This window comes from Sceloporus occidentalis, unplaced genomic scaffold (assembly GCF_023333645.1).
Source record: "Sceloporus occidentalis isolate IW3139 unplaced genomic scaffold, rSceOcc1.0.p SCAF_235, whole genome shotgun sequence".
Lineage (NCBI taxonomy): Eukaryota > Metazoa > Chordata > Lepidosauria > Squamata > Phrynosomatidae > Sceloporus > Sceloporus occidentalis.
The window spans coordinates 78829-100540 of NW_028317215.1; the positions used below are offsets into that span (position 1 = coordinate 78829).

Sequence of the window (21712 nt, forward strand, 5' to 3'; positions counted from 1 at the left end):
CAATGCGCTGAGCAGCGTGCTCTCCGTATGTCGTGTAACGCAACGTGAACCCAGCGGACCCTCGCTGACCGAAACCCCCCCGTGCCTGTATATGAAGTCTGGCCGTTAAACGATACGGAACACCGGGGGTCCGGGCCCGGTAGAGACATGCTAACAGGACTGGTTATTCCCAACGCGGGGACCACGTGCTTTTTATGTGTTTTTATTTTACTAAACCGTTTCGTTTTAATTTATGGTGCTTGTTAGATTTATAACTTGGACCTGGATTTGATGTATGCGCAGCGGCCGCCCTTATCACTAGTTCTCCGTGATGATGTTATTCCTCCCCAGTCCCCGCCGCCCGTTGGGCTATAGGTTCTACGTCGGGGCAGCAGCTGTTAAGTTGGAGGTTTTCGGTTCTGTAACTGGACCCCCGTGGCTGTATGAATGAACCTTCCTTGGCAACTCTTTTTCATGCATCCCGGATTGGAACCGGGGGGGCGCCAGGTCCTGTTCTGTGGAAAAGGGTCTGTTTTTAGTAACTTCCGAAATCTGGACTATTCTTATTGGGATGATGTCATCTTCCACTTCGTTGATTAAAAAGATGTAATACCTGTTTCTGGAGTTTTTGGGTAATTGTGTTTTGGGGGGCAGACGCCGTGGTTTTTAGTAATGGGGGGGGTACGTCTAGTATTAAGTCGTGTCTCTGGCTGTGTGCAAACCCAGAAGAGGCTGTTCCAGAAGTAACCTTCCCCACTGCCTAAACATTCCTCCTATCCTCCAACCAAGGTGGGCGCCGGGACCCTCCATATGCAGCAGCAGCAGCAGCAGCAGCAGCAGCAGCAGCAGCAGCAGCAGCAGCAGCAGCAGCAGCAGCAGCAGCAGCAGCAGCAGCAGCAGCAGCAGCAGCAGCAGCAGCAGCAGCAGCAGCAGCAGCAGCAGCAGCAGTCTTGCTTGGCCTGCCGTATCTTTGTTCCGGCCCGCCGGGACCGCTGTACCGTTCTACGGGGTCTAAGTCACCCTTTTCCAGTTTAAATCTTATCCCGGCTGGTTAAGGAACCAGGTGAGAGAACGATAGGGGTATTTTCCGGGGCAGATTGTTCCGTTTTAGGCAGCGTTGTTTAAAGTAATTCGCTGGCCTGCGGTTTGTACATTTATACTGAGAATATATATTTACAGTTATACTTCTGTCAGCTTGATTTTTTTTCCCCTCCCCACTGATGTTCCCAGGCACCTTATTCACAATAAACCCCCGAGGTGCGGAGTTTAAAGCCTTTGCTCGAGGCCAGCGTGGAACGCTCCGCTGTCTGTACGCATGAACGCCGTACAGATTTCTAATTCCCATCACTCTGAGGCAGCCTGCTCATACAGTGCACTGGAGCTGGAATGCCGGAGGTTGCCTAGACAGAGACACGACCCTCTGCCTATTGCTAGCATTACAGCCCCCTTCCCAGCCCTTACTGATTGGGGGGTCCTGACTCTACACCCCCAGCCCCTACCGATTGAGGGGGTTTTCTCATTAGACCACCGGCCTCTGCTGCTTGTTGGGGCATCTGTCATTATCCCTCCCGCCTAACGCTGGGATGCCGGTGACGTCACCTTCCTGCGCATTGCGCCTGTGCAGCTCCGCCTCCCGCGCAGGAAGCCCCGCCCCCACTCGCACAGCTGGCCGGGGCGCTTCCCGTGATGCAGTGCGGCGGAGCCCCGGGGACCCCGAACCCCCAGACCGGGCCCCAGCGGCAACCATGAGCGGCGGAGGGGGGAGCAGCTCGGCCCCGGGCCGGTTCGCCGATTACTTCGTCATCAGCGGGCTGGACACTGACACCGGGCTGGAGCCGGACGAGCTCTCCGGTAACGGGGGCTGTATGGGGGGCTGATGGCAATAACACTGGTATCGGGTGGGGGGGGGGGTCGGCCTCCCTTTTCCTACAAGGGTTTAGAGCCGAGGGGTGGGGCAAATAACGGTCCGTCATTACCGCTGTAATGTACTGGGATATGGAGTAACCCTGAGGGATGTAGGGGTAATTCAGGGGGTAATACAGAGGGTAATACAGAGGGTATGGGGTACAATACTGAGGCAGATACAGGGGTATCACTGAGGGGTGTAGGGGTAATTCAGGGGGGTAACGCTGGGGGTATGGGTAGCACCATGTTTTGGGGTATTATAATACATGGGGTGAGAGAAGGGACTGAAGAGTATAATGCCCTGGTGGGGGTAGATACATGCAGGGGCTGTGATATTGTGGGGAGGGGTAACACCATATATTAGCCCCAAACTATTTGACAGGCGGCTGCTTTATATCACAGGTTTTACCGGGGTGCGGAGTGTATTTATCTGAGGTACGGGGGTATCACCGAGGGGGTTCTGTGACTGGATGGCACCTGAGCTTCAGGTGTGTGATTGGATAGTACCTGGGCCACTTGTTATTGGACGACCCCTGGGTCCCGAGGCCATGTGTGATTGGACGGCCCCTGGGTCCCGAGGCAATGTGTGATTGGACGGCCCCTGGGTCCCGAGGCCATGTGTGATTGGACGGCCCCTGGGTCCCGAGGCCATGTGTGATTGGATGGATGGGCCCCTTGATGTTTTATTAGTTTTTTTCATCATTGACATCAAAAGTCTACCGGGGGCATTTTACTGCCTTTCCCTGCAGGGTCCCGGGGCCACACACCTTTAGCAGTGGTGGGGTTACTGTGGGGGTATCTGATAAGTATTTGACAGACGCCGCTTTATCTGCAGCACCGAGACCCAAACCGGCCCTGCGGCTCCTGACGGTGAGGCTTTAACCCCTTCAACCACCACAGCTTTATTACAACCAAATAAGCTTTATTTACACAAATTCTCATTGGAGGGTCGAATGTGAGCAGAATTCCCAATTTAACCATCAGAGCACAAGGTGACCTTCCGGTGCCGTTAGATTAACCCTACGAGTGCCACAATCTCCATCTGGGGTTTAACCCTTTAACTGCCAATGTCTACCCCTTTTGCTACTCCCTGCGAGTTTATTGGCACTGAAGGTGTTATTAGAGTGTGAGCTTTAATCTGAATCGAGCGTCGGGCGACATTAACCCGTTTGCTCTGGCGGTGAGTGGCAACGGTATCCGTGAATTTGGGACCGATTGCTTTGCTAATAGGATTGATGATGTCATAATTATTATTAGGCATCGGTGCTGAGAGGCGCGCGGAACGAGAGGGAACGGCAGCCGTAATCACGTTTAACCCCTGCTGGTTCTAAGCCGGAATCGGGTCGGCTGTTTGGATATTTATTCATTAATCCTGCGGTTAAAGCACCGGCTTTGGTTGTTTATGTAGATTCCGGTCTCGGGATGCAGCGTTTTTAGGAACCGTCCAAACACTAAAGGTGTCCGGGGGTCCGGTTGGTTCTTCCTTTTCTATTAAGATACAGAATAAATCAATCTGTTTTTCCTTATTTACGGACGGGGCGAGCGCTCGGCGATTGTAAGCTCTGCATCTCTTGGGCTGCGTGCGTTTCTTTTGCCAGTTGCTAAGTAAGAAGAACGCTTGGTCTATTCCTGGTTAGGGAGCGATCCTCTGAGTGCTGCTCTTTTGCCACCTGTGGCCCCGGGAAGCTCCTCGGAGACACCGTTTGCAGCTTTGCTTATAGATAATGGCCCTGCGGCCAGCCAGTAGGTTGGTATCCAGTTTATTTACCCGCGGGGTGTTATCTGCCGAGCAGGGCAGAGAGTCCCTAAATTACCCCATCTAACGGCCCCCGTTGACAGGGTCCGGCACGGCGTGTGAATGGACCCCTTCATATGTGTAAAGCTGCTTTCAGGCGCGGTGAAGTCAGATCTGTAACCCGCTAATGAATGAACAATAGTTTATTCATTCGCACTCAGGATAAATTATAACCCGACTGCTGAGCAGTTTAACCCCCCCCCCCCCCCAAGTATCGGGGCAGCCGTGTCCCTCGGGGGGGCCGGGTAATCGGCCATTTCCAGATATTTCTTTGCCAAATTTCAGAGCGACGGTTATCAGGGCTGACCTGAAATGCTCCTGCTTCGTGATCACAATGCTTGTAATAGACTCACAAGGAGACAGTCAGGAGTGTGAGCTCCCTTTCTGGAGAGGAGTGGGGGGGGGTGCCGTGCAGGAAGCCCCCCAGCCTCGCCGCTTCCGTTCAGGGGTTGTTGCTATTTTGGGACTGGCTGAGCTCAGATCCGAGGAAATAAGTTTAAAAGCCCGGAATGGTGCCCTCCGGAGAGGCTTCTGCGTTCTCGCTGTTCCAGGGCAGTGATGTCATAGCAAGTGCAGGAAATCAGGGGCACGGACTCTGCCAGCGCTGCGTCGCTCCCCTGTCTGCCCCCCTCCAGTGACTGCTAACAGCCCCAGGGTTCAGAGGGTTAACCCTTTCAGTGCCAGGCAGAGCTCCTGAAAGTGTTAATGGTAGCATTGAGCGTTCTGAACACTTATATGTATTGTTCGCTAATAAAGCGTCTGGGTGGGCTGGGTGGTCTCCGCGCTGTTTCCCATCCTTTCGTTATAAGTAATGGCTGCTCGAGTCGCCCCGTATATCGTCGCCTTTTATTTAATCAGCGTGATGACAGTGTACTTCAGGACGCTGCTGGTGCGGAATCCGTGTGACGTCTAGAAGCCCCTCTGATGTGACAGCCGGTGGGGGGATCCTGATGGTTTGTAAAGGAGGAAGCAGCGGGTAGGTAAAGGGACTGACCTCTGCATGCGCGTTCCAGCCGTGCCAGATGCAGCGACTTCACGTGTAACTCTGGTCGGGGGAAAGGTTTTTTCGGAGCCCCAGCGACCGTCTCCATCCCTGTTGCCCCCGATAGATAAAGCCCCCCAGCCCGGTAAATGTTGGTGGCGCCCCCTTGTAACCCGCTGTTGTTTTGTTGTTTAGCGCTATGTGAGTACATTCAGGCTTCTAAAGCCGGCGAAGGGGTCGGACGTTTCGTTCCCAGCAGCGCTGAAGGTAACCGGAGAGGAGCCGTCCGCTCCTCCGACTCCACTTCCCAAAGGAAACAAGTCCCCGTCTCTAGAATGTAGCCTCGTCTGACCCCGAGTGTGCGTGTAGCAGTACTGGGTGCCCCTGGATGGGCCGGTACCGGTACGAGGAGCCGCTGTGAAGACTTCTCTGGGTTCAGCCGTCTCGGGTCTGTCTCTTTCTGTCACAATGTATCGAGATAAAGCGTAACCCCTTAACTCTCCAGCATTCACATAGTTAAGTTCTCTCCCTATTGCTTAACCCCCTATAGTGTAATGCCATATATTATATACGGCACGAGCTGGAACGTCTTTTATTTATTATTCCCAAATTAAACCTATTTTTTTTTTAATCTCTCATTTTATGTTTTCAGAATCCATCAGTTTGTTATGTGTGCTGCCGCTATATAAAATAATATATAATAATATTACACCACAATAATTCCGCCAGAAATGTCCCAAATATCCAATTACCGCAGCCGCCGTACTGTCCTGGTCCGTTACGGCCGCTGGTTTCCTTGTCACGTTACCGTAGTAACGTTTCAATGGATGAAATGGGCAAGCCTCAATTTTTTGGAGGATTGTTCTTAACCCATTTAGTGCCTAAGCATCGATTTGGGTTAAATATGCCCAGTATTAGGTAACTTACGCCTGCAGCGATACATCGACAGGAGCATCGCACACCCCGAACGGCATCCCGTATAAATCTTTTATTATTTCCCTTATAAATCTTTTATTTTTACGGTCGGTTCCGGCTTCTACGGCCGAGTTCCGCGTCGGCTACATTCTCAGAGGGGGGCTTGTGACTTTCTGCTGCCTATGGGCTCAATAATGTGATATTCTCTACTGCTTTCAGGGCCCTTACTGACGCCGGGCTCTCCTTTTGGGTCCCTTAACGCCGCGTTTGTCAGGGGCCCGATCTCTACGCCGCCCTGTCAGCTCCGGAGGTTCTGAAAATTAACCCTTTGGAGAGTTTCGCTTCTTTACAGCTTCCAGTTTTTTGCGCTTTCTGTGCTGGGATTTAAGCTTCTTGCCACTTGCCTTAAATTTTTTGGTGGAAAAAGCAGCAATTCACCTTTTCTGTGATTAGAAGAAAATCTACACTTTGTGTTAATGATCAGAACCGATGAGAAAGCGCATGTTTTTTCCCCAGCCGTTTCTGATTGGTTGATTTAAGATGAAAGAAGAAGAAGCCCGTCCTATCAGAAGGTTTCTGAATGCGTTTCCATGGTAACCGGAAAGCTTTTATTCTCTTAATTGGAATGTTCGCTTTTAATATTTTAAAGCAACAAAAAAAAAAAAACTAGAAAAGTTGAACTGCTGCTTTTTACACGCAATTAAAAAGTGATGTTTTTTTGTTGTGTGTGGAAGCCGGGCGGATGGATCGGAGCCGCGTCCGGAGGGAACATTAACCCCGCGAGTCTTTCCTGTCGCCATTCTCCCGCCTGTTAACTCGCTTGCCCTGTTTTGAGTCAGAATTCCTGATAACGGGAAAGACGAATAATATGTCCTTTTTCTTTTTTTTGTATTCCGTATTAAGGAGAGAATTTCGAGCAGACCCCCCTCAGGCGCACTTTCAAATCCAAGGTCCTGGCGCATTACCCCGAAAATGTGGAATGGAACGCCTTCGACCAGGATGCGGTGGGCATGGTATGTGCTGCGGTGGGCTCCGCTTTGGCCCCTGTGATGGTTGAGGCCGGCGCTTTGGCCCCTGTGATGGTTGAGGCCGGCGCTTTGGCCCCTGTGATGGTTGAGGCCGGCGCTTTGGCCCCTGTGATGGTTGAGACCGGCGGAAACAAAGTGTCCCTGGAAACGCTGGGGATGTCGCTGCTCGCTGCGCATGTTTTCTTATCGGAATTTGTTGAGGTTCCGTTGCCGATGGTCGCTGGTCTCACGTAGCGTTTCAATGTCTTCGCAGCTATGCATGCCCAAAGGATTGTCCTTCAAGACGCAGTCAGACCCCCGGGACCCTCAGTTCCACTCGTTCATCATCACTAGAGAAGATGGCTCCAGGACCTTCGGCTTTGCCCTCACCTTCTTCGAGGAGGTCACCAGCAAACAGATCTGCAGCGCCATGCAGACGCTCTACCACATGCACAACGCCGAATACGACATCATTCACATATCGGCCACCAACGGCAGGGACGACCCCGACTGCGCGGAGGACTGCAACGTGACGAAGTTACAGCGCTTCAACTCGTACGACATCTCGCGGGACACGCTGTACGTGTCTAAGTGCATCTGTCTCATCGCGCCCATGTCCTTCATGACGGCCTGTAAGAAGGTGCTGGAGCAGCTTCACCGGGCCGTGACCTCCGCCCAGCCTCCGCCACTGCCTTTGGAGAGCTATATCTATAACATCCTCTATGAGGTGCCTCTCCCCCCGGCCGGCCGCTCCTTGAAGTTTTCGGGGGTCTACGTCCCCATCGTCTGCCAGCGCCCAAGTACCAACGAGTTGCCGCTCTTCGACTTTCCCGTCCAGGAGGTCTTTGAGTTACTCGGCGTGGAGAACGTTGTCCAGCTCTTCACGTGCGCTCTCCTCGAATTCCAGATCCTGCTTTACTCTCAGCGTGAGTACAGCGCCCCCCCCCCCTCCAGTACGAGCAATCTGGGTCTGCACAACTCAAAGGGTTAACCTGCATCACTTTGCAATCCCGTAATACCCCCAACAAAGCCTTTCGACCCGTTGTCCGTGGCCACCATGTCCGCACCCCCTCCCCATGGTTGGGTTGGATTAACGGCCATCTTTCTTCTCGCACAGATTACCAGCGGTTGATGACCGTGGCGGAGACCATCACCGGCCTGATGTTTCCGTTCCAGTGGCAGCACGTGTACGTCCCGATCCTCCCGGCCTCGCTGCTTCACTTCCTAGACGCTCCCGTCCCGTACCTCATGGGCTTGCACTCCAACGGGCTGGACGACAGGTCCAAGCTGGAGCTGCCGCAGGAGGTAGGAGGCCCGGAGCCGGCCCGGCAGTCCCGATATATAAAAAGCGCAGCGGATACCCATTTATTTTCACTATTTTTATTAGATTATTTATGCTGAATGTTATAAAAGCCAGCTGTAGATATTGTGGAAAAATATCACCGGGAATCAGTATACAGTATAAATCTATTTTGGTTAATTTTTCCTCCCCACTGCTTTAAGACATTTTTTCTTGCGCAGTATGGCGGACTGTAACGTCTCTTGAATGCTGGGAAGGCTGCTTGGTATTCAGATGGCTCCCCGTATAATCACGTGATTGTTCTCGTCAATAATCCCTTGTCCCCCTCGTGCCGCCGTCTGACAGAACCGGATTTCTCAGCGCCGTCACAGGCTGCCTTTTTATTTATTTCTCCTAAGGAGTGGTGGATCAAGGATCTGCATTGCAGAGGATGAGATAATGAGCCGACTTTCTTGTTTGTTCGATGATCACCTCTGTTTGCCGATCCTCGTTCTTCTCGGGTCCGTGGCGGGAACCTGACGCGTTTCGCACAGAGATTATTCCCAAGGAGACGCTTTTGGGAAGGGGTTAAAGACTTTCTGAGGGTCTCTGCGCTTTGTCGGGGACCCGGAAAGATCTAATTGTTCTGCTTTGTCTCTTAGGCCAACCTCTGCTTTGTGGACATAGACAACCACTTCATCGAGTTACCCGAAGACCTGCCTCAGTTCCCGAACAAGCTGGAGTTCATCCAGGAAGTATCCGAGGTGTTGATGTCCTTTGGAATCCCCCCCGAGGGTAACCTGCACTGCAGCGAGAGCGTCTCCAAGCTCAAGGACCTCAAAGCCGCCGACCTGGTGTCCGACAAGAAGAACGGCAACCTGGCGGGGACCGCATTAAACTCCTTCGAGCTCCTGAAGGAGAACGAAACTCTAGCTCGGATACAGGCTCTGGTGAAGAGGACCGGAGTGAGCCTGGAAAAGGGGAGTTCTCGTTCCGCCGCGGTCTTTGGGGCAGCCGCTCCGCTCGTGTCCCCCGTTGGTGACGGCCGTCTGACCGCGTTTTATTGAATGCAGGTGGAGGTTAAAGAGGAGTCGAGCGGCAGGAAGGACGGGATGGCGCAGTGTGACGAGCGCGAGCTTCGCGTCCATCGGCTGAACATCCACGTGCGCGAGGTCTTCGCCAGCCGCTTCACTCAGATGTTTGCCGACTACGAGGTGTTCGTGATCCAGCCGAGCCAAGACAAGGAGTCCTGGTTCACAAACCGGGAGCAGATGCAGAACTTCGACAAAGTGAGTCCCTCCGTGACCAGCGCTGGGGGCCGGATGTGAGCCTCTGGTTATTATTATTATTTTTATTATAAATCAGGAACCTGTCGGCAGATCGGCCCCATCCGGCCCCCGTTTAGCGCCCGTTTCTCCTGCTGTAAAGACTCAAACCTTAATTAGATTCAGGAGCCGTATGTCTATCCCATGCATGTGTAATACCCTCACTGTATTATCCTCTACCACTTCTGCTGGGAGGCTGCTCCACTTATCTACCACCCTCTCAGTAAAGTAAAACGTCGGGGCTATGTATAGCATCCATTCCAAAGTATTTGTACCGTAAAAGTATTTTCTTTTTTTTTTTTTATTCCCCCCCAGGCGTCCTTCCTTTCCGATCAGCCCGAGCCGTACCTACCGTTCCTCTCCCGATTCCTGGAAACCCAAATGTTTGCGTCTTTCATCGATAATAAAATCCTGTGCCACGACGACGACGACAAAGATCCTGTTCTGCGGGTCTTTGACAGCAGAGTCGATAAGATCAGACTGTTAAACGTCCGGACGCCGACCCTCCGCACCTCCATGTACCAGAAATGCACCAGTATCGAAGAAGCAGGTGAGACCCGGAAACGCCGCCCTGCGGGAATGGTCCAGACCTCTCTGTCACCAGATACGCAGAGTCTGTGTAGGAACCAATCTGTGTGTGTGTGTGTATATATATATATATATATATATATATATATATATATATATATATAATATGTGTGTGTGTGTATATACTGTGTGTGTGTGTTGTGTGTATATATTGGATGTGTGTATACTGTGTGTATATAGATAGATATAATGGGCTTTGGATAAATGTCGTTGTGTTTTTCCCGCAGTAAAAGCGATCGAGTTGCGTCTGTCGAAGATCGATCACACGGCGATCCACCCGCACCTCTTGGACATGAAGATCGGGCAGGGCAAGTACGAGCCGGGCTTCTTCCCCAAACTTCAGTCTGACGTCCTTTCCACCGGGCCGGCCACCAACAAGTAAGGAGGAGAAAGCTATGGGGAGCGGAAAGGGAACGAAATCCCTGCATTTTTTATTAAAAAAAGGAAAATAAAGGACTCGCGAGAATTAACCTTTATTAGAATTACTTTAAAAACATTCTAAACCTCTAATATATAATCTTAACCCTTCGAACCGGAGCTCCGTTACACAAACCCGGACCTCCTCCCCCCGGGCTGCCTCACCCCAAATGAGATGCCCTGCTTATCCACAGTTACAGAGCTGTGCTGCTAAACTCTCCCATTCCTGAATTATGACCTTAAAATTCTGTCTAGAAGCTCTCGGTAGTTTGATTTCAAACCTCGTGGTTATTAAGCTGGAATAGCTATGAATACAAGCAGCAAATAAGAGACCCCCAGAGCCCCTAAGGCCCTAAAATATCCTTAATGTCACCTGGTGCTGCGTATACCCCGCGGGGGTCTGGAGCGGAGACCGTCTTGCTGATTTTCGGGTGCTTTTGTTGGGTTCTTGTAGGTGGACTAAGAGGAACGCTCCGGCGCAGTGGAGGAGGAAGGACCGGCAGAAGCAGCACACGGAGCATCTACGGCTCGATAACGACCAGAGAGAGGTGAGAGAGCCAGGCGGCCCCCCTGCACCGGCCTCCTCATCGGCCCCCCCCGCACCAGCGTCCTCATCGGCCCCCCCCCCCACCGGCGTCCTCATCGCCCCCCCCCCCCGCACCGGCGTCCTCATCGGCCCCCCCGCACCGGCGTCCTCATCGGCCCCCCCCGCACCGGCGTCCTCATCGGCCCCCCCCGCACCGGCGTCCTCATCGGCCCCCCCCCCACCGGCGTCCTCATCGCCCCCCCCCCCGCACCGGCGTCCTCATCGGCCCCCCCCGCACCGGCGTCCTCATCGGCCCCCCCCGCACCGGCGTCCTCATCGGCCCCCCCCGCACCGGCGTCCTCATCGCCCCCCCCCCCCACCGGCGTCCTCATCGCCCCCCCCCGCACCGGCGTCCTCATCGGCCCCCCCCGCACCGGCGTCCTCATCGGCCCCCCCGCACCGGCGTCCTCATCGACCCCCCCGCACCGGCGTCCTCATCGACCCCCCCCCCCCCGCACCGGCGTCCTCATCGGCCCCCCCGCACCGGCGTCCTCATCGGCCCCCCCGCCATCCGTGTTAACTCTTCGTGCTCCATTCATTTCACTTCATCCGGAGTTGTGTTTTTTTTTTTTTTTTTTTTTTGCTGTTTCTGTAGAAATACATCCAGGAGGCCAGAAATCTGGGCAGTACGATTCGGCAGCCCAAGCTCTCCAACCTGTCGCCCTCCGTCATCGCCCAGACCAACTGGAAGTTTGTGGAGGGTCTGCTGAAGGAGTGCCGCAATAAGGTTCGACTTCTGTGGGGAGGAATAAGGTCTTCTCACGTCACATGTATTGATCTGTGGTACCAGAGCCGGTAGATCGACCGCTGTAGTTTTATAACTTCCGTTTATTTTATCGATCGTCTGCAGACCAAGAGGATGCTGGTGGAGAAGATGGGCCGGGAGGCCGTGGAGTTGGGTCACGGCGAGGTGAGCATCACCGGCGTGGAGGAGAACACGCTGATCGCCAGCCTCTGTGATCTCCTGGAGAGGATCTGGAGCCACGGCCTGCTGGTGAAACAGGTAAACACGGCACGACGAGCAGCTTAGCGGCTCGGGGCCAACGCTCTCCGACGACTGACCCGTCTGTCTGCCGGCAGGGGAAGTCCGCCTTGTGGTCTCACTTACTGCATTATCAGGAGAACAGGAGAAGAATCGCTGGAGGAAGCGTCGGCACCTCGGGTCAGTTCACCGTATTTTAGGATATTGTACCCGGCGAATGGAGCGCGTCGCGTGATCCCTCCGTCCATCGCAGGCAGTGCGGGGCTGGGGAGCCGGTCCTTGTATAAAGCTGCCCCTTCCGCCGTTACCCCGATGCCCCAATAATCTGCTGATGTTTCATTACAGAGATCTTTCTAGATTCAGAGAGGCGTAGATCTGACCCGAACCCCGTGATGCCCCCTCTAAAGATCTCCTTGGTGCAGGACATGCGGTAAGTAACGATACGGAAGGATCCTAGGCTGGGGCGATGTATTAACCCATAGGGGCCCCTGTTAGTTCCAGCTGCCCTCCCCATAGGGGCCCCTGTTAGTTCCGTTGCACCCCCAGAGGGGACCCCTGTTAGTTCCATTAGGCGGTTCAGCGCCTGATCAGCGTCTTCTTGTTTTCAGGCATATCCAGAACATCGGAGAGATCAAGACAGACGTGGGGAAGGCCCGGGCCTGGGTGCGACTCTCCATGGAGAAGAAGCTTCTCTCTCGGCATCTCAAGCAGCTCCTCCTGGACCACGAGCTCACCAAGTAAGACTTTTAACGAGCAGGACCTGCGGCTGGGTGTGATGGGGGTGCCGTGCGGCTGAGTGTGATGGGGGTGCCGTGCGGCTGAGTGTGGTGGGGGTCGCCGTGCAGCTGGGTCTGATGGGGGTCGCCGCGCGGCTGAGTGCGATTGGGGGGTCATGCGGCTGGGTGTGATGGGGGTCGCCGTGCGGCTGGGTATGATGGGGGTGCCGTCCGTCTCACTTATTACTAGCCGGAAACTGTTCTGTTTGTAAAAGACTTTTTCTCCTAGAAAACTCTACAAGCGATACGCCTTCCTGCGCTGCGACGATGAGAAGGAGCAGTTCCTCTACCACCTCCTGTCCTTCAACGCCGTCGATTATTTTTGTTTCACGAACGTCTTCACCACGATCCGTGAGTATCCGGCGGTTTCTGCCAAAAACCCGGCAGGAGATCCAGAGAGACCTCGGAGGATCCCAGCTGTCCTGACGCAGACCCTCGTGTCCAGCATCCGCGGTGATGCTTTCCTTCGCGCTTCGCTCTGACCCGCGGCGATCGCTTTTCTCTCCGCAGTGATCCCGTATCACATTCTGATTGTCCCCGGTAAGAAGCTGGGGGGCTCCATGTTCACGGCCAACCCCTGGATCTGCCTGTCGGGGGAACTCGGGGAGACGGGGGTCCTGCAGCTTCCGCGGAACGTCTTGGAAACGACTCACGAGGTTGGTCGGTTTGACTTTTATTTGCGTTTTTCCTCCCGGATTAAGCAGCTGAAACTCGCGAAATACTCTGACAGGACTGATGCCGGCGTGCGGCTCGGCACTGAAAGGGTTAAACGGGCTGCCACTTTGTGAACCTTTAGGCTCCTCGGAGAATTCGTATTTTTGTGCCGCTTGTTCTGGGAAACTTTGTTGTCACGAAGCTCTTCTTCTCATGGGCCTGCGAGAAGCTGCCGGGTCACATGACCCCCGGGGGGGTATTTGGGTCTCGCAAATTATTTGCCCCGGTGTTTTAGGAGGGAGCAGAGCAATGCGACCGTTTCCTTAAGGTGGGTCTGTCACAGAGGTCATGGGGGTCACGGAGGTTTGGGGCAGATCCAGGTTAATGGATCTGACACGGTGACGCTGGCTTTAAGCCGTTAGACGCGCGGAGATGTGTTTGTGGGGGGCTCCCGGCCGCCGTGTTGTGTAACCCAGCGTGTGATGTTTTGTGTCTTTGTTACCCCAGTGCCAAAATCTCGGGAAACTGACGACGGTGCAGATCGGGCACGACAACGCCGGGCTGTACGCCAAGTGGCTCGTGGAACACGTCATGGTGCGGAACGAGATCACGGGGCACACATACAAGTGAGACGCCTACCGCCCCGACGCGTTTAACCACTCGCCCCCGCGGAGACCTTTACCGCCTTTCACATCCCGCTCCATAATCTCTATTTCCGCTTATTCGTTTCTCAGAATTCTAAATGTTTTTTGCTTCTGTGAAACGGTCAGCTTGGCTGCCGCAGGGCGCTTCGTTTTGTAGCCGTTTCTTGTGCTTCGGGCTAAAATAACGCGAAGCTTACGGGTTCTGTGTCGTTAAAGTGTGAAAAATAATGTAATGATGTCACGGGAGCTGAGGGAGGGGGGCTTTAAACCGGATCTCTGGCTGGAACCTTTTGAGCGTCCACGCAGCGGCCCCCCGTCTCCATGGGTAGAAAGCGGTCTGTAGAGGGACTCGAATAGCCTTTTTCCACCGGCGGCTGTATAAGCTTTACCCGGATTGGTCGCTGACCGCCGGTTTCTCTCCAGGTTTCCTTGCGGCCGCTGGCTGGGGAAAGGAATGGATGATGGGAGTCTGGAGAGAGTCTTGGTCGGAGGCTTACTCACGCCTAATACAGAGACGGAGGAGAGGCCCTGCCGGACGCCCCCGTTACAGCACTCCCCGGGCATGATCCGGAGGCTGGTCGCCATCTCCCCCAGCAGCAGACCCAGTAAGTTACACGGCCCCCAAACAACACGGGACCCCCTGACGGGTTCGCTTGCATTACCTCTTGGCCTCTACCCACCCAGATCCCCCCTTTTCATTGTTCTCTCCCCATCACCTTCTTTTCTTTATCCCGCCCCAGAATTTAATACGGGGCAGATCCAGGAGGCGACCGGTGAGGCGGTGAACGGCATCGTGAAGCATTTCCACAAGCCGGAGAAAGAGGTGAGATGCACGTGGAGGGAGCCTCCTCTCGCTGGGAGACGCCGCCGTCCTCGCTGTCTCCTCTCGCTGGGAGACGCCGCCGTCCTCGCTGTCTCTTCTCGCTGGGAGACGCCGCCGTCCTCGCTGTCTCTTCTCGCTGGGAGACGCCGCCGTCCTCGCTGTCTCTTCTCGCTGGGAGACGCCGCCGTCCTCGCTGTCTCTTCTCGCTGGGAGACGCCGCCGTCCTCGCTGTCTTCTCTCGCTGGGAGACGCCGCCGTCCTCGCTGTCTCCTCTCGCTGGGAGACGCCGCCGTCCTCGCTGTCTCTTCTCGCTGGGAGACGCCGCCGTCCTCGCTGTCTCTTCTCGCTGGGAGACGCCGCCGTCCTCGCTGTCTCTTCTCGCTGGGAGACGCCGCCGTCCTCGCTGTCTCTTCTCGCTGGGAGACGCCGCCGTCCTCGCTGTCTCCTCTCGCTGGGAGACGCCGCCGTCCTCGCTGTCTCCTCTCGCTGGCAGAAGCCGCCGTCCTCGCTGTCTCCTCTCGCTGGCAGAAGCCGCCGTCCTCGCTGTCTCCTCTCGCTGGGAGACGCCGCCGTCCACGCTGTCTCCTCTCGCTGGGAGACGCCGCCGTCCTCGCTGTCTCCTCTCGCTGGGAGACGCCGCCGTCCTCGCTGTCTCCTCTCGCTGGCAGAAGCCGCCGTCCTCGCTGTCTCCTCTCGCTGGGAGACGCCGCCGTCCTCACTGTCTCTTTACTCCGCAGAGGGGCAGTTTAACGTTACTGCTGTGCGGAGAAAGCGGTCTGGTGGCCGCTCTGGAGCAAGTCTTCCAGCACGGCTTCAAGTCTCCGCGGCTCTTCAAAAGCATCTTCATCTGGGACTTCTTAGGTGAGCGCGTTGGGCTTATACCCGGGGGGGGGGTGCCGTGTAGCCGCTATGGTGTTCTCTGGTCTGCAGAGCTTACAATTGATTTGCAGTGGAGTTGTAGGGCGGAGGCCGGCAGGTAAGTTGGTTACCCGTGGGCGACTTGTGTATAAGAGGCTCGCCCTCCGGATAAAGCAGACTTAATGTGATATTCGGGGGCTCCGGGTTTCTTAGCGTTTCCTTCCCAGCTACTCTATTCCTATTCCACCCCCCTTCTCGCTTTCTGCATTCCTGACACTTCCATAAAATGCTTTATTATCAGAAAAAGCACAAGCACATTACGAAGCCCTGGAGCCGAACGATTCGCTGCCGGAGGAAGACTGGCGGAAGAGAGCCCGAAATTTCTGCCGTTTCATCAGCGCCATCAACGGCACCCCGAGAAACATTGGCAAGGATGGCAAGTTTCAGATGTTCGTTTGTTTAGGAGCTCGGTGAGTTTGCTCCTCCAGACGCTTTCAAATTCCCTTATTTATACTTTGCCGAGAGGGTGGTAGATAAGTGCAGCAGCCTCCCAGCAGAAGTGGTAGAGGGTAAAACAGTGAGGGTATTAAACATGCGTGGGATAGACATACGGCTCCTGAATCTAAGACGAGACCAACGACTGATTAAGGTTTGAGTCGTTACAGCAGGAGAAACGGGCGACTAGACGGGGGCTGGATGGGGGCCGATTTGTTTGTAATCCACTCCCTCGTCTGTTTCAGAGATCACTGTTTGCACCACTGGATCGCTTTGCTGGCGGACTGTCCCATCATAGCACAAATGTACGAAGAAACGGCGTTAATCAAGGACCATTCGCTGGTGAATTCCTTAATCCGCGTCTTACAGACGCTCCAGGAGTTCAACATCACGTTGGAAAGTTCTCTCATCAAAGGAATTAACATCTGATCCTGACCGAAGCCGTGGCGGGGTTCATACACGGCCCCCCGAGCAGCAAGCAACCCCCCCCCGCGCGCTGGACAGGACCGCTGGGGAAATCGCAGCTCCGTGTGAATAACGGTGCCAGCCAGGGAGCTCTCTCTCTCTCGCGCTCTCTCTCTCTCATGCTCTCTCTCGCTCTCTCTCGTGCTCGCACTCTCTCTCTCGTGCTCTCTCTCTCTCGTGCTTTCGCTCTCTCTCTTTCTCACTCTCGTTTTCTCGCTCTCTCTTGCTTGCGCTCTCTTTCTTTCTCTCTCTCTCTCTTGCTCACTCTCTCGCGCTCTCTTTTGTAGCTGCCGTTAAATCCTTTCATATGAAAGCGGTCGGCGTGAACGCGGCTCGCGGCTTATTGTAAAGCTGCTTTATTCGCTGGCGCTGCTCCCGCTCCCACCGCGTGCCGCCGGCGCCGACCCCGCTCCGGGGAGAGACTTTTTCTAGAGTCTGTTACATTGTATCGATATTTTGCTTTTGACGGAACGTCCGCCTTTCTTTGCTGTTACAGAAATATCTATAAATATCTATATTTTTAAATCTTTTTGTGCGCGTCCGCGTGTGACGAGTCACGAGATTTTTTGTCAGTATTAATTCTGTCTGTGATGGTGGTCCGGAGAGACCCTTTTATATATTTTGCGACACAAATGCACAGTTTTTTTTTTAGTTTTTTTTTTTAAAATGGTTATTTATTAAACTCTTAATGTTTTTTGCTTTCCTAACCCCTTCGATGCCAGAACCCATGGTGCGTTCTTGTAGTAACCCCCGGTGGGGCGCAGCGGAGACCCTCATGGCAGCTAATAAGTTGCCCAAAATGTTCTTATTTTCCGGTGCTTCATTAGCTCCTATGATGCAATAACACAGGACAGTCGGCAGCCTCGGTAAGAATGAGGAGCCGATTAATGCCGCCGTCTGACCCCTGGATTAAAATTATGTCATGGAAGTATCCCTCCGAGCGCTGCCCGCGTGATGCGGGAACTCATTTTGCACAATGCAGGTTACAATAAACCCCTTTACACACCGTGTTTGGCTTTTTGTGTTTTGTTAATGCTCCAAAAAGGTTTAATAATCCCCAGAAAACACTACAAATTGCCCAAAATGGGGCTTGCTTCCGGGAGCTTGCAATCTACTGAGTGGGGACCCTCCTCCCGCCTTCCTGGGGCCGCCACGTTATAAATACCGTATTTTTCGCTCTATAAGACGCACCTGCTGATAAGACGCACCTAGATTTTAGAGGAGAAAAGAAAGGAAAAAATATTTTGAGCTAAAAAATGGGCTCAAATATTTATTACAATAACTGAATAAGCTATGAACACAGTAAGACACACACAGTAAGACACACACAGACACAGTAAGACACACACAGACACAGTGAGACACACACACACACACACAGTAAGACACACACACACACACACACACACACACACACAGTAAGACACACACAGTGAGACACACACAGACACAGTGAGACACACACAGACACAGTGAGACACACACAGACACAGTAAGACACACACACACACAGTAAGACACACACACACACAGTAAGACACACACACAGTAAGACACACACACACACAAACACAGTAAGACACACACAGTAAGACCTCCCTCCCTAACCCCCCTTCTCAGTATCTCCCCTCTAACTCCCTAACCCCCCCTTCTCAGGATCTCCCCTCTAACTCCCTAACCCCCCCTTCTCAGGATCTCCCCCCCCCCCGCCCCGGTCACTTACCTTAAACTCCTGTGTTGGAAGCGTGAGGCGTTTGTCTCGGGTGCCGGCGCTTCACTGCTGAGCGCCGGCGTCTGACGTCATATGCCGGCGCCCAGCGTAAAGCGCCGGCACCCGAGACAAACGCTTCCAACACAGGAGTTGAAGCGCTGAGGCAGGCGGCGGTGGCGGTGGCGGCGGCTGCCGCCAGCAAAGGATTCCTGTATATCTGTCAGGCAGAGGGGCCCGAGAGTTGCCGAGCGGTTGTCTTCAGCAACCGCTCGGCACCCCTTGGGCCCCCCTGACTGGCAGAAATCCAGGACTCCTCTGCTGGCGGCCGCCGCCGCCTGCCTCAGTTGCGACCCCGGATTTATCGGCGTATAACACGCAGGTAGGGTTTAAGCTCCGGATTTTAGTTAAAAAAGTGCGTGTTATACGCCGATAAATACGGTATATCGTTGCCCCCCTCCCTCCCTGCCTGCCTGCCTGCATCTTCGCTCCATAAGACGCGGCTGATTTTTCATCCTACTTTGGGAGGAAAAAAACTGCGTCTTATGGAGCGAAAAATACGGTATTTGTTAAATTTATTATTAAGTATAATTTTGCCGCGTTACACGTAGAACATGCGCCTGATCCTGTGCATCTCCTCCCTCGTGTGTCTGAAAGGTGTAATGCCGCAGAGCATCCACTAGGTGGCAGTGTGTGATTACTCCGGTTACAAAGAAATAATCTTCGTCAACCTACCCCAGCGGGGTCTGACCGCGGGGGCCACACCCCTCTGGGGCCACAGCAGGCCTGGCCCTGCCATACTCTCGCTGTGAGGAATGCTGGGGACCAGGACGCTGGTCAGAGCCGGGGGGGGGGGTAGAATAGGCCTGTTTTACCCCATTAACACGCGGCTGCAGCAGGAAAAGAACCGCCACATCCAATGCGGAACGGGAACGCTGCCGCGTATCAAACGTTTGGAGAGTAAATAGCGCCGCAAATGCAGGGTTTGGGAAAAGCAACAGATCCGCAACCAGGAGGCTCCAGCAGCCCCAGAGGGGGCACTTTTATTCCAGGGGGTGTGATTAGAGGTGTGGGTGGGGGGGATTTATAAGAAGAATATTAGGTTTATTTACCCTGTTTAATTTCTAAAGAACCCTGCGATACCCTCATACCCAGCAAACATTCTGGGAGATGAGAGAGGGGCATCAGGGGGGGGGGGGGAGGGGCAGCAGGGGAGAGGGGAGAGGCATACAGGTTTACCCCATCGTAATGCAATCCAATTTAGGGCCTCGGGAATGAAGGTTGGGCAATAAACCCCAACCTGGGGTGACAGCGAGAAATGGATTTCCCACTTTGGCCAGAGAGGCTCCTCCAATATTCACAATGACCCCGAAACCCCCGACCTGCCCACCATGTGGCAAGAGACCCCTGAAACCTTCCAACCTGCCCACCATGGGGCAAGAGACCCCTGAAACCTTCCAACCTGCCCACCATGGGGCAAGAGACCCCTGAAACCTTCCAACCTGCCCACCATGTGGCAAGAGACCCCTGAAACCTTCCAACCTGCCCACCATGGGGCAAGAGGCACCCGAAACCCACCAACCCGCACGCCATGGAACAAGAGACACCCAAAACCCCCAAACCGCCCAGCACGAGAAGACGGACACTTACATCGCCAGCAGCTCAGGGAAAATGGGTTAAAAGCAGCCAGAATCTAGCGATTTATAGCGGCTGTAAAGGAGATTTACTGACCAGGGGCCCCCCAACCACAACAAAGGGCCCCTCACTCATCCCAACCCACAATGGAGAGGGGCAATTACTGCCTCGGCCGTTAACTCCTTACAAACCAGCAGAAAACGCTGAGATTTCACTCGTTTCCTTTTTTCTGGTCGGAACAGATTTTTTTTTTCCTTCTTTTAAGGAGTAAATTTGTGAATATTTGTGAAAAACATTTTATTTGATTTTTATTTATTTATTTATTTATTGTTTATTCTCTTAGGAGTTTGTTTAGAAAACAAAGTTACCAAATGTTTCAGTTCCCTTTAAACACGTTTACAGGGGGCTAATGGCGGGTTCTTGCCCTAGGGGGGTATCCATCGGCCCCGTGCCCACAATAAATGTTACAGGGGCCGCCCTTTGTTGGTATTGTTATGTATCAATTCATGTATCGCCTTCATATTCCGCAGCACTGTACAAAGGGTAAGAAGGAACATGCAGGAAATCACACGATGTCGATAGAAATGAACGGTGACGAGGACCCTTCGCAGAAGAGCTTACAATCCAGGTCCCTGAGAGGGGGCATTAACCAGGGGGAGAGGGAGGGCATGGAGGTGGGAGAGGGAGGGCAAGGGCCAGGGAGGAGAGAGGGGATGGGGCAGGGAGGAGAGGGCTTGGGGCAGACTGGATATGTGTCGGAGTGGGAGAGGGTGTACAGGGAGGTAATTGAGGAGCGGATGAGGGGGCAGATGGAGTAGTGGGCAAGGGGCAGAAAGTGCAGATGGGGAGAATGAAGGTATAGCAGTGGAACTGGGGTAGGAGGAGATACTGGGGAGGGGGAGTGGGGCAGATAATGAGGTATTTAGAAGAGAAGGAATAGGAAAGGCAGGGGAGAGTGCGGGCCTGGTGGGCAGCTGGGAGGCAAATGTCAGAGAGTAAAAGAGGGTGAGGGCAGGGGGCAGAATGAAGAAGATGAAACACAGCAGAGGGTGTCAGGGAGAGGGGCAGGGGGTGTCAGGGAGAGGGGCAGAGGGTGTCAGGGAGAGGGGCAGGGGGTGTCAGGGAGAGGGGCAGAGGGTGTAAGGGAGAGGGGCAAGGGGTGTCAGGGAGAGGAGCAGAGAGTGTAAGGGAGAGGGGCAGAGGGTGTAAGGGAGAGGGGCAGGGGTGTCAGGGAGAGGGGCAGAGAGTGTAAGGGAGAGGGGCAGGGGGTGTCAGGGAGAGGGGCAGAGGGTGTCAGGGAGAGGGGCAGGGGGTGTCAGGGAGAGGGGCAGAGGGTGTAAGGGAGAGGGGCAAGGGGTGTCAGGGAGAGGGGCAGAGAGTGTAAGGGAGAGGGGCAGAGGGTGTAAGGGAGAGGGGCAGGGGTGTCAGGGAGAGGGGCAGAGGGTGTAAGGGAGAGGGGCAGGGGGTGTCAGGGAGAGGGGCAGAGAGTGTAAGGGAGAGGGGCAGGGGGTGTCAGGGAGAGGTGCAGAGAGTGTAAGGGAGAGGGGCAGAGAGTGTAAGGGAGAGGGGCAGGGGGTGTCAGGGAGAGGGGCAGAGGGTGTAAGGGAGAGGGGCAGGGGGTGCAAGGGAGAGGGGCAGGGGGTGTCAGGGAGAGGGGCAGGGGGTGTCAGGGAGAGGGGCAGAGAGTGTAAGGGAGAGGGGCAGGGGGTGTCAGGGAGAGGGGCAGAGGGTGTCAGGGAGAGGGGCAGGGGGTGTTAGGGAGAGGAGCAGGGAGTGTCAGGGAGAGGGGCAGGGGGTGTCAGGGAGAGGGGCAGGGGGTGTTAGGGAGAGGGGCATGGGGTGTCAGGGAGAGGGGCAGGGGGTGTTAGGGAGAGGGGCAGGGGGTGGGGTAAAA

At 54.4% G+C, this 21712-nt stretch overlaps 1 protein-coding gene across 3 annotated transcripts; it reads left to right on the forward strand.

Annotated features, from left to right (window-relative positions):
• Window positions 1-1724: 1724 nt before the first annotated feature.
• Window positions 1725-16439, forward strand: LOC149276516 (DENN domain-containing protein 5A-like). Of its 3 annotated transcripts, XM_089503527.1 has the most exons (23): window positions 1725-1830; window positions 4857-4928; window positions 6480-6589; window positions 6858-7509; window positions 7701-7888; window positions 8525-8863; window positions 8936-9151; window positions 9503-9737; window positions 10003-10153; window positions 10647-10740; window positions 11374-11505; window positions 11629-11781; window positions 11859-11940; window positions 12106-12190; window positions 12369-12497; window positions 12766-12887; window positions 13047-13192; window positions 13698-13816; window positions 14258-14439; window positions 14575-14657; window positions 15395-15518; window positions 15817-15985; window positions 16256-16439. In XM_089503527.1, the coding sequence occupies exons 1-23, from the start codon at window positions 1725-1727 to the stop codon at window positions 16437-16439; spliced, it is 3873 nt and encodes a 1290-aa protein (XP_089359653.1). The 3 variants fall into 3 exon arrangements, with proteins under 3 accessions (XP_089359653.1, XP_089359655.1, XP_089359656.1); XM_089503529.1 differs by lacking the exon at window positions 4857-4928; XM_089503530.1 differs by lacking the exon at window positions 4857-4928 and having other exon boundaries at window positions 8525-8852; window positions 8949-9151; window positions 10644-10740; window positions 11859-11927; window positions 12108-12190.
• Window positions 16440-21712: the final 5273 nt, after the last annotated feature.

Coding starts and splice junctions, on each gene's coding strand:
- LOC149276516 (XM_089503527.1), top strand. CDS start 1,725: ATGAGCGGCGGAGGGGGGAGCAGCTCGGCCCCGGGCCGGTTCGCCGAT. Junction 6,590..6,857: donor ACCAGGATGCGGTGGGCATG/GTATGTGCTGCG, acceptor ATGTCTTCGCAG/CTATGCATGCCCAAAGGATT. Junction 12,191..12,368: donor TCCTTGGTGCAGGACATGCG/GTAAGTAACGAT, acceptor TCTTGTTTTCAG/GCATATCCAGAACATCGGAG.